A 12,361-nucleotide genomic window follows, 5' to 3' on the forward strand; every position below is an offset into this window, starting at 1 on the left:
CTGTAGATGGGAGAGGGAGGTTGTTGTCTCCTTTTGGTGTTAATGGGCTTAGGTGAAATCTGAAAATACCCTGGGGAAGAAGGCCAAGAAATCTAGGGTTTGGGTTTGATTGGTTTTTTAAAAATATGTTGAATAGCTTTGCTTGGAACACAAGGTGTGGTTTTTCTTCAGTGTTTCAAGAATGAGACTCTGGGAAGCAGTAGGTCTTTGGGACTACATGAGCTATGTGACTGAGTTAGGATAAGTTTTTAATTGTGAATACATACGCAAACACATATAAGGAGCATGCTTATAGCTACCACCTTTGCATGGATGATGCCTGAGTTTCAAATGCAGTTTTGGCACCCTTTGAATCATTGTATCTTGATGGTTGTAGAGCTCTGTAGGGAACTAGCTGTTATCTTTGTGGATTAGGGAATTGCATGTTTTACTAAAAGGGAAGTGGAAATGTACTTCAAATTAATCTGTGACCCTTTCTTTTATAAATGAAAATGCCTTAAAAGAGAAGCAGAGCCACAGGCAAAGAGCAAAATTATATCTCTTGGCTTTGAAACTTAAATGAAAAATCTAAGACCAAATCTTCATATATGTCAACCTGAGTCTGCATATAGAAAATAGAATGTGCCCTGGACTCTGTGTTGGAATTTTTACTTTCACATATAGGCTCTTACCAGTGGTTTTAGGAACTCCAGATTTAATGTTGATAATAAATTATGCAAGTGTCTGCGTGAGATTTTATATGATTTTCAATGAGTGTTGGGGGGGGGGGTTGGTCAAGTATTGGAGAAATGAAAGATGAGAGGGGATGGGGAATGGGGAATGGAGGACCAGTGGCTTTTGGCGGGTAAGAGAAGGGAGAATATGAGCCATGGGAGCTGAGCAAGGCAGAGCACAATTCTAGAGGGTTCATTAGGCACTGCCTGGATACTTCTAAGCTCTGCTCCTCAGCTATAACAGCTGAAAAAACTGATCTTAAGCATTGGAAACTGAACTGCTCAGAATACCAAATTCCACACTATGCCTGACAAACTCAGGCATATTGGAATGGTACATAGCCCTCTTTATTAATAAAGACACCAATCCTGGGGAAATGGGGGCTGTCAACCCTTTAGGCCCATGGGCACATTGGCATACTGGAGAAACTGTTGTGGGCACCACACACACCCTGCAACCAAGCACCCCCTGCAACCTGTTCTATTGGCTACAATGGAAAGATTCTTTCAAGTCTGATATCAGTGGGCAGCGGGGGCGGACCCTGTGGACACTAGGAAAGCCAAGCACATGCGTGCCCACAAGCACCATATTAGGAACCCCTGATTTAAAGATAGATGTTGTAGCTCTTCATTGTGAGAAGAGGCTTAGGAGAAACCCTAGGGTCAGGCTGAGCTGCAAAGGAACTTCCACAACTTGCTTCTGAGTGAAAACTTGCGATGTCACATGCTTATTAAACCCCACATTGTTTTTATCTGTGCCAACCTCCGGTTGGGAAGTGGGTCTGTCTCTTTTTAGGCCCTTCGTTAAATAAATAAGGAATATGATGTCAGTAGCCTTGCACTTCTTTGCCAGAAATTGCACTTAACTAGTCTGTCCATAAAGGGCAGAAGCCCAGCTTTGAAACCCTTCCATTAATTAACTAGCTGTGTTAATAAGCATGCAGCTGCAGCCAGCTTGGTGTTAGAGGGGTGCTGTGTTGCCAGGAATTGGATCTAGTGGGACCTCAAGCAAGCACTCTTTCTGCCAAATCGGTACTGAGTTTTGTGCCTCCATGTAGCAGACCTAGGAATAGAAACCATTAGCTCTCTCTGCCTGTATGCTGCTGTACTTCATTCCAGCCACTCTAACATGTCCTTTCCACAGCTAAGAATAGTACCTAGTAGTTCTGATGGTTGCCGAGGCACCAGCAATAGTAATAAAATTGCATTTTATGTACAAACTGAGCACTGTCTAGGCCAGCAATACCTATATTTCTAAAAGGGCAAATTTCCCCCTGGTGGAGAGCAGCCAGAAGCACAAGTAAGAGGAAAGCTATGTAACTCGAAACACAAACTTTGTAGGTGTTAAAGATACAAATTTTTGAATGGTTCCACAGTGTTGTAGGGGTCATGCTTCAGACTCAGGTTTTCTTGGCGGTCTCCTATCTTGCCAGTGTGCTATGATGCAGAGAACCAGTGTGGTCTGGTGGCTAAAGTGCTAGGTTGGATGTGGGAGTCCCTGTTCAAACCCCTGTCCAGCTATGGTTTCTACAGTGGACATATCACTATAGTCTGTCGTCCTGCGTCACAGGATTTGGAAAAATATAAAAATGCAAGTTGTTTAGAGCTCATGTTGCTCTGGTGGGATATAAGTGAAGTAAACTGAAGTTGTCAATTGCTAGTCCCAATTAGGCCACTGCTACCTCACAGCCTAAATATTTGGCAGCATAATCTGTAAGACCTGGGCTAGTTCTTCTAGCCTGACTCTTCTTCATCTTCATTCACTCTTTATAATATGTGCTATATGAATCTAGGGATGCGGGTGGCGCTGTTGGTTAAACCACAGAGCCTAGGACTTGACAATCAGAAGGTCGGCGGTTCAAATCCCCGCGACGGGGTGAGCTCCTGTTGCTCGGTCCCTGCTCCTGCCAACCTAGCAGTTCAAAAGCACGTCAAAGTGCAAGTAGATAAATAGCTGTGGTTCGCCAGAAGCGGCTTAGTCATGCTGGCCACATGACCCGGAAGCTGTACGCTGGCTCCTTTGGCCTATAAAGCGAGGTGAGCGCCGCAACCCCAGAGTCGGTCACAACTGGACCTAATGGTCAGGGGTTCCTTTACCTTTACCTTTATATGAATCTAGGTGCTAGCTCCAACTTCCATGGGTAAATTAAAACTGACTGCCTAGTAAAATGGAAATAGTGATAGTGATATGTCAGGTGGTTTTAAAAAGTGTTTAGACAAATTATCAATGCCTACTAGCCATGATGGAGATAGTATGACTTTACCAGTTGCTGGGGATCACAAGTAGGGCTGGGCGATACCTGGTTTTCAATATCACAATACATCATCAACTAAACATCACAATATCTTGATATATCACAATATATATTCACGGCAGCGGAGGGCTTTGTAGGCAGCCCCATGGCTGTGGAGGGCCTCTTCAAGCATCCCCACAGAGATGGAGGGCCTCGCCGCGCCTTTCCTTGGTGGCAGAGGGTGCGCTGTGCTTCCCTGGGGCTGCGAAGAGCTTTGCCGCACCTTCCCATGGCGGTTAGGGCTTTAAAATGTAAGGAAGTAGTAGATTTAATAAAAATATTAAATAAACTTCCATATAATATATTTAATATATTTTCAACTAATTTAAGAATAGTTCATGTGATTTTCTAGTCAAGTTGCATCTGCTTCCCCACTCAGAGGTCTAAGTGGAATCTGTGCATGCACCGATCCCGGGGAGATTCATGCACAAGGTGGTTACAAACTGCTATCTGTATACAGTTAACTCGCAATTTGTCCACATTTAACTTGTACACATTCAGATGTAGAAAATTAAAAAGGGGGTGGAAAGAGGGCAATTGTCTGGGGGGAAAGGCTTTGGCAATCCCACCCACCGTTGAACCCAATGTGTTTTGACTATACACTATTTTGGCTTTACATGCCATCCCTGAAACGTAACCTCTGCATAAGCTGAGCGTTGCCTGTATTGCTTTGAGTTGTTAGGTAAAATCAGTGAATAACAGCATATAATACTGTACAGGTACAACTTCATTGACGCCTTGCCAGTAGAAGTAGAATATAAATTTAAATAATAGCATTAGCAACATGACTAATTGCCCACTGCATGTGGTGACTACATGCTGCATTAATGTGTGAACCAGCCCCTATGTTTTGACTGCTGAGTAATGCAACATATGATTTGCTTGTGCTGCTTGAGGATGTTTACATAAAGAAATTGTAAGGCCGCAGTGTAATTGTTTAGCAATAAATTATATTACCATGAGTCCCAGAAAATAGTTTAAGAGCATCTGATGTGGCAGCACTGCTTCAGCTACTTAAGATTTTCATTTGTATTATTAATAATAATCATCATAATAACAATAATTTTATTATTTATATGCCACCCATTTGACTGGGTTGTCCCAGCCACTCTGTGCGGCTCCCAATAAAATATTAAAAACACAATGCACAAGTGAAACATATGGTGAAAGGTTGAGTATTTGTGGAGGGAGGGCCTATACAGTATATGGTACTGGTCCTTAACATGTGTAATGGGTCTTTATGGAAGGATAGACTGTGCTTTGGTGAGCTGAAGACAATAGTGTCCCTAAATACAGTGCTTGGTTTTTCCCTCATTGAGATGAATACATCCATGTGTCAGTAGCAGAGCGCATGCTTTGCATGAATATGGTTCTGAGTTCAAATCCTGCTTGCGGGCTGGGAAAACTGTGGCCTGTCAGTCACCAATTGTTGGTGACCAGGGGTAGTGGGCCCATTTAGAATTTTGAGAAAACTATATGGGCACCAGTCACAAAATTGCTGCTATAAGGGCATGGCATAACACAAAATTAGAGAGAATCCAGACATTGTTGCTTCCCTCCCACCTACTGAACAACCTCATGCTACCTGCAGGAAGTCAGCAGTGTTCTGCTGGCCCTGGTTGTTGACATACAATCTTAACATCTTGCACATACAAACTGATGCTGTTGCTATCTAATAAGAACAGAGAGCATTCCCCAGTACCAAAAAAATACATGCAAGGTGGCCACACTACACTAATTCTCTAACACACATACAGATCTTATGCACATCCATCCATCCTTCTCTCTCTCTCTCTCTCTCTCTCTCTCTCTCTCTCTCTAACACATATTTCAACTACAGTGGTACCTCGGGTTAAGTACTTAATTCGTTCCGGAGGTCCGTTCTTAACCTGAAACTGTTCTTAACCTGAAGCACCACTTTAGCTAATGGGGCCTCCTGCTGCCGTCGCGCCGCCGGAGCATAATTTCTGTTCTCATCCTGAAGCAAATAGTACCTGAGGTACTATTTCTGGGTTAGCAGAGTCTGAAGCGTATGTAACCCGAGTTACCACTGTATACACAACCACACATACATCTCTCCCTTTCTTTGCCCAAGTGCATCTCTCCATCTGTTTCACAGACCACATAAACACAGAGACTATACATTCATACACACCTCACCCACTTCTTTCTCCCATAATCACAGTGCATACAGCTGTCTCTCACACACACATACTCCCCTCACATATGCCTCTGTCTCTGTCTCCTCAATGCAGGATCGTCAAGCCCAAGACACTCGGTGGTTTAGACCACGCGCCACACACATCTCCACCTCTCTCACAGACCACCATTCGTTCATACCTTCTCTCTCCCTCCCTCTCACACACATACAGTGGTACCTCGGGTTACAGACGCTTCAGGTTACAGACTCCGCTAACCCAGAAATAGTACCTCGTGTTAAGAACTTTGCTTCAGGATGAGAACAGAAATCGTGCTCCGGTGGCAGCAGGAGGCCCAATTAGCTAAAGTGGTGCTTCAGGTTAAGAACAGTTTCAGGTTAAGAACGGACCACTGGAATGAATTAAGTACTTAACCCGAAGTACCACTGTACATTTTTCCCTCTTTCTCTGCCCAAGTGAACCTCTGTCAGTCAAGCATTCATAGATAACCTCTTCATGGGGTAAAGCAAGTGCCTGCCGCCAGCTCTACATCACTGGCAGGCAACAAACCAAACAGGATTGGACACTCAGGGAACAGGAAAATGATTCCTGCAACCACCAAAAAACCACAAATATAATGCAAGAGGACTTGCCCTTCCAGCTCCAGCAACTGCTCTACACTGTTCTGCCATCCCCTCTTCCCGCAAAATCCAAAAAATATTGAGGGTCTGCAACCTTGGGCCTGGGAACTCCAGAAAAAGCCTTCATGGATGCTGGGTTGACAGTACCCCAGAGTAGACAATACTGAACTGGAAGATTCAATGATCTGGGATAGCTCAGTTGGTAGAGCATGAGACTCTTAATCTCAGGGTTGTGGGTTTGAGCCCCACGTTGGGCAAAATATTCCTGCATTTCAGGTGGTTGGACTAAATGATTCCCATGGTCCCTTCCAACTCTACGATTAGATTCTGTTCTGCTCTGTTCTATGATTCTAGATTTGTTCAGGGGGAATTCAAGAGCTGCATTGAGATGAAGCCTAAATTGTTCCCTGCTCCAGGCACTGGGTTCTGCCTTTCTCAAATGTGCTCCAATTTTTCCCCCTTGCTCCATGGAATTCCGTGGGAGCCACTGAGAATAAAGTTCTGACATCTTAGATTGTAAAATCTATACTCGTGAAATGTGTGTCCATAAGGGCAAGGTGTGTGCACATGGAAGGAGGGTCTGTGTTGCAGTGGCCCCTCAGGCCCTGTTAATGTGTGGCTCTGGGAATTGGCTTTTTAATTATGTAGGTGGTTTGTTCTTTGTAATAGAATTGGCTTGGAAGAAATAAGGAAATAGAAAAAGAACAATACTGTTGAATAAAAATTAAACATACTGGAGGGGGGGTACATATCTGGGTTGTTGCATTCACAATCCCTCAGAGTAATTTAACGGTTTTTGTTACATAAGTAAATAATATTAGAAATGCTTTTTAAAAAGAATAGTAGGCTTGGCTATTATTGAATTCTTAGCAAGGGTATGTGTGTTCTGGGATAGCAGAGAACAGGACTCTGGCTGCAAAATTCAACATTGTGAGAATGTCAGATTTTGTTTTGTTTTTAAAGCAAGAGTAGACCTTATAGGTTATCACATCATAGAATTTTTATTTTATTTATTTGTTGTAAGCAAACAGTATACACTATCGTGTTTATGTAGTAATATTAGAGATGTAGTTAGCAGATCATTTTTCCTGGAGGTTCACTTTGATAAGAAAGTTGTCTGTGGTAGGCCATCCCTTAAAAGTGGTTTGCTGGGAAGCTCCTGTTCCTACTGTTGCTTTTCATCCAGATCCCTCTCTTGGCTTTGGGACTAAAAATTAGTAGGGGAAACATAACATACCTCAAAGGGCCAGATTTGGCCAAGGGAACCACATCAATTGATCCTTATCTTACAGGGAGATGAAAATTGGACACAAGTTGTACAAAATACCGTATTGGCCTGAATATAAGCCACACCTTTAAAATTTGAGGGAGGGAGGAAGAAAAAATACCTGAATATAAGCCGCCCCATTCCTCTCTGCTCCTGGCTGCGTGGGGGATGGGGGAGCCGCGCTGCGTTGCCAGCGGCCTTTTCCCTACCTCGCTGTCTCCCATCCCGGCCTTGGGAGAGAGGATGGGGGACAGGCGCCGCTTTGCCATGCTCCTGGCTGCATACCATAAGGTCACGAATATAAGCCACACTTTAACTTTTCATGGTGGGAATTTGGGAAAGAAATGACGCTTATATTCAGGCCAATACAGTAATATAAATTTTAATGTAAAGAATGTATTCTAATAGATATATGGGTGTGTGTATATCGGGGAGAAGTGTCTGCAAAATGGAAATGTATGTCCTGGGCACCAGTAGCATAAAAGACGGTTTTGTATCTTTTGATTATTTGTTTGTTTGTTTAGAGTATTTATAAACCATCCTTCACCAGATGGTCCCACGGTAGAAAATACCATATATATTAAAATGATAATTAACAGTATTTCAAAACTAAAACAGATAATAAAACAGACATTTTAAAAAAAATACATGGCAACAGTAACTGAATTAAACTGAATTATTCCAAAAGGGGGACTAAATCTGTTTAGTAACTTGCAGTAAGAAAAGTTGACATGTTCATAGCATCACCAATGGAAAATTGCTGTTTTGGGGGGAGGAGAAGCAAACTGCATAGAAATCATGTTAGAAACAGCATAGATATTGACTCCCAGTGGGTGCTGAGGGAATCCCTCTCTTCAACTACATTCAAAAGAGAGATCTGTAACTTTGAGGTGTGGCTACATAATAAGATACAGTATACTGACCACATTCTGCCCAGCTTTCCTTCAGTTCTGACAATCCCTATGGTTTTGCTAGAGCCTCTGACCGTGTCTGACATGCAAACACCTCTGCCTGTTTTTCTGTAGTTACCTCTCCTCTGCACAGTTCAAGCTGTAGCCTCTCCTCTTGCCTCTTTCCCTTCCCAAAATGCCATTAATGGTAAAGGTGCACATGCACTCAGGTAAGCATCCTTGATTACAAAACATGGAGCACAATACCTAGACCTTAAAACATTCAGGAATGCATTTCATGATTCTGCCCTTCCTCCCATAGACTCAGGGTTGTGTACATGGTCCTGCTTCTCCCATTTTATTTTGTTAACATCCCTGTGAGATAAGACAGCTAAAAGAGCTGGAGCTCACCCAGTGAGCTTCAAGGCTGGAGAGTGTTTTGAACCCAGGTCCAAGTACAACACCCTAGCCTCACTATGCCATACTAAGGGAACAGTTGAATCTAGGAGTCATTCATATGTGCCTTCTCCTTTCCTATTTGCATAGTCTTGATCCCAGTGCTAACAGTTGATGGCTTCCTTATGCTCTTCTCTCCGCTTTCATTCACTTAAAGCTGCTATGCAGTCAGTCTGGGAAAGATAACAAGAGGCCTGCCATCCCCCACCCCACCCCCAAGCTGTGGGAGCTTGAGGTTGCAGAATTTAGTCGACCCTTGCTTAGTATAATGAAGGTATAATGTAATCAAAACAAACAAAGAAGGCTGGGAAATGCTTATATTAAGCGCCAGCCCTTATGCCTGAACTCTGTTTTGTGGTTTTCGGTATTGCAAATATAAATTTGCTTAATAATACCATTAAATGCAAACACCTTTTAGACTGTCTTTTCTAATGCATTTGTGTCACTGTTTCAGTTCACTGGATGAAGCGCTCTATCCTGGGTTGTTTCAGGAAATTTGATCTACTGCCCCCCTCCCATTAAAAAGCTAAGAATAGAACTTAGGTTCTTGGCCATATCCTCACCCCTACTGTAATCAAGATACCTGACTCTCTTCTTAAATTGGAATGCGTTTTGTGGTGAAAGCAGGGAGCTATTTCTGGGAAGTGCAGGCATGTGTGGTGATTTAAAAAAAACAAAAACCCTCACCAAACTATTTTTGTGCCCTCTAGGTGGCAGCAGCACTCCACAATGCCAGCTGCCGCCCTGCAGCCAGGTTGCCTCTCTGGGCCGCTCTCTTCCTACTGAGACAATCATGTCGAGCCAGCACAGCCATGCTCCCTTCTCCAGCATCCAGCCCATGGCTGAGCATCAGCAGGTAATTTCCTGGAAATTCAGCCTTTTGGGGGGCTTCCCCCTGAATCAGCTGTCTCCTCTTCAGACTGTATGCTTGTAAATACACATAGCAGCACAGCCTGGCTCAGCTCCTTTCCCACTCTTCAACCTGCGGTCATTCCAAGTAAAATCTCCATGAGGCTGATACAGGTGTGATTCTCTGTTTTTATTTAGCTCATGTTATAGAAGCAATGGCTATTAGATTTGAGGCTCTAAGTTCAGTCTCTAGTCAAGGCATGCAGAGGGGAGTCATTGTGGGATGAAGCAAACCCCTAATGCAATTGCCACTGGAATCAGCCATGATGTGTGGTGAGAGCCACTTAACCTGGGCCCAAGCAGTCATCCTCACCTGGGCTGATAGCAACCTCTCTCCTACACCGTGGGGGAAATTAGATGTGGGCTGCAGACTGAATCTACTAAGTTTAAAAGGTTAGTAATCACAGCATGACCCCTGCATTCACTCACTCACTCTGTCTCCTGCAAACCTTCCACCTCCAAGTACATAAAAGAAAACAGGGTTTTTAGTGGAATAGAATGAAGCCCTTGTCAATCGCTGCTTCCTGCTGGCGGCTGGAACACATGCTATTAGCCCCATCATGGAACTATTTCAAACCCATGACCTTTAGGGACTTATCCCCCCCCCCCTTTCTCCCACAGATCATGCCAGACCTGGCCATCCTGCAGAGAAGAATCCCACTCACTTTTCGGGACTCTGCCACAGCCCCACTGCGCAAGCTGTCTGTCGATCTTATCAAAACTTACAAACATATCAATGAGGTAAGAGGACCTTCTCTGTGGTGACAGCTTTGACCAGTTCCTTAAAGCATTGGGAATAGTGATGATTTAAACTTCTTTGCACTTCTTCTTCCTTCTGTGCTGCATGTTGATGGCACCATTCCTTAGCTCTTCTGCCCTGCCAGAGAGTTTAGTTTGCTTCCCCGGGCTGCTATGGGGAGGTGTAATTCCTCATCTAAAAAGAAAGGTTCCTTGTATTCTGTGCACTGACCCTGCGTTTCGCTGCCAGGTCTATTATGCTAAGAAGAAACGCCGAGCCCTGCAGGTGGCACCCGAGGACACAAGCACCAAAAAGGAACGGAAAGTGCACAACGAGGGCTACGATGACGACAACTATGATTACATTGTTCGCAACGGGGAGCGCTGGCTGGAACGCTATGAAATAGACTCGCTCATTGGCAAGGGATCCTTCGGACAGGTCAGAGGGCAGCCAGGAGAGAGACTTCTTCTGTATCCACATCTGTAACTACATAGCAAGTTGCAGCCTGTGCTCTGGTGGTCATTGGTCAGAACACTGCTCTAGGTTCTCCTTCCCCAGCAAATGTGCCTTTGGCAAGTTCAAAAGGGAGCATGCCCCGCAGTCACTGGAACACACAGCCTGTAATCTTGCCAAAGGGAAAAGGCTGTAGTTCATTGGTAGAGCAGAAGCTTAGTTTGCAGAAGGCCACAGGTTCAGTCTCTAGCATATCCAGGCAGGGCTGGAAAAGATAACTAACTGAAACCTTGGAGATCCTCTGCTAGTCAGTACAGACGAGAGATAACCAACGTGGTATCTTCCAGGCGTTATTGAACGACAGCTCCCATCATCCATGACCATTGGCAGCACTGGCTGGGATTACAATGAGAGTCCAACAACATCTGGACATCATCACTTTGGTTGTCCTTGATATAGAAAGTATAAGCCAGATGGCTCATTAGTGTGGTTTGGTATAAGGCAGCTTGTTGGGTTCTGACCTGCTTTTAAGTAACGGGGGTTGACGTTTCATTGCCATCCTAAGCAAAGTTTTGCACGTGTACATCACCCTGGCCTCTTTCTGAGGAAGAGCAATAAATAAATAAGATGACCACTATGTGTGTGGACGCTTGGATGTTCCCCCTGCCCAGCAGTACTTTTGATTTGGTGGTTCTCCCCAAAGTGATTTCTTCTTGGCACCACTGTGATAAGATTATACTGATGTGTCTTTTTCTCCCTGCTAGGTGGTGAAGGCCTATGACCAACAGGCTCAGGAGTGGGTGGCCATAAAGATAATCAAGAACAAGAAGGCATTTTTGAGCCAGGCTCAGATTGAATTGCGATTGCTGGAACTGATGAACCAGCATGACACAGAGATGAAATACTACATTGGTGAGAGTTTGCAGAGATAAGTTTTTGGAATTAGTTGAGAAGTGTGAGTGGGTCAGCGAGAGCACTACTGGTGAGATGCACATTAAATGAAGTTTCCAGTGCTTCATTTAGATTGGTGGCAACTTGTGGAAGGCTCTGCATAAGTGAGTGACTGATTAAAGGAAGGTCTGGATAGTGTTTGAGAGACTGGTTGGGGCATGAGTTGAAGTCGGTGGGGGTTCAGGTCATTGGGAGAGATTGGTTCATCATTTTGCTTGCAGATGTGGTGCACTCAGTGACCTGTGGTCCAAGACTGTGGGAAATGTTCATGTGGGGTGCCTGGAGGTCATAATTAAATGTCAGTGAGGTTCACAAGTGCTGGCTGCTGGGTGTTGTCAAAGCATCAATGGGGAGCTGCAGGATTCTAGCAATGCCGCCACCACACTTTCTCTCTCCACCCCACCTACAGTGCACTTGAAGCGGCATTTCATGTTCCGGAGCCATTTGTGCCTGGTGTTTGAGTTGCTGTCCTACAACCTCTACGACTTGCTCCGTAACACCAACTTCCGTGGCGTCTCTCTGAACCTCACACGCAAGTTTGCCCAGCAGTTGTGCACTGCATTACTCTTCCTGGCAACACCTGAGCTCAGCATCATCCACTGTGACCTTAAGCCTGAGAACATCCTGCTCTGCAACCCCAAGCGCAGTGCCATCAAGATTGTGGACTTTGGCAGCTCCTGCCAGCTGGGCCAGCGGGTGAGTGACCCCTTGCTGTGACCTCTCCAACTGCAGCCCCTCTCCCAGTGCCTGACCTGAGACCCTCCTAGTGGTCAACATCAGAAGTTTGTAATTGTCAGCTTGAACAGCTTCCCTCATTTTCTTAGGACTTCTTCAGCTTGCTCTTGGCTAGATGAGGACCTTAGAAGGCACTGGACCACCTTATTTGTCTTTTTTTTTAAAAAAAATTTTT

General features: G+C 44.5%; 1 protein-coding gene across 3 annotated transcripts in view; it reads left to right on the top strand.

Annotated features, from left to right (window-relative positions):
• DYRK1B (dual specificity tyrosine phosphorylation regulated kinase 1B) overlaps positions 1-12,361 on the top strand; it is a 34,036-nt gene that overhangs the window by 17,852 nt on the left and 3,823 nt on the right. For all 3 annotated transcript variants that reach the window (XM_081015415.1, XM_081015414.1, XM_081015413.1), the window contains exons 2-6: positions 9,110-9,255; positions 9,930-10,049; positions 10,297-10,485; positions 11,265-11,412; positions 11,861-12,147. In XM_081015415.1, coding sequence (XP_080871541.1) covers positions 9,193-9,255; positions 9,930-10,049; positions 10,297-10,485; positions 11,265-11,412; positions 11,861-12,147 — 807 coding nt within the window. In that variant the 5' untranslated portion in view covers positions 9,110-9,192. The remainder of the gene's footprint in view (positions 1-9,109; positions 9,256-9,929; positions 10,050-10,296; positions 10,486-11,264; positions 11,413-11,860; positions 12,148-12,361) is intronic.

This window comes from Podarcis pityusensis (genome assembly GCF_964106645.2).
Source record: "Podarcis pityusensis genome assembly, chromosome: 8".
Lineage (NCBI taxonomy): Eukaryota > Metazoa > Chordata > Lepidosauria > Squamata > Lacertidae > Podarcis > Podarcis pityusensis.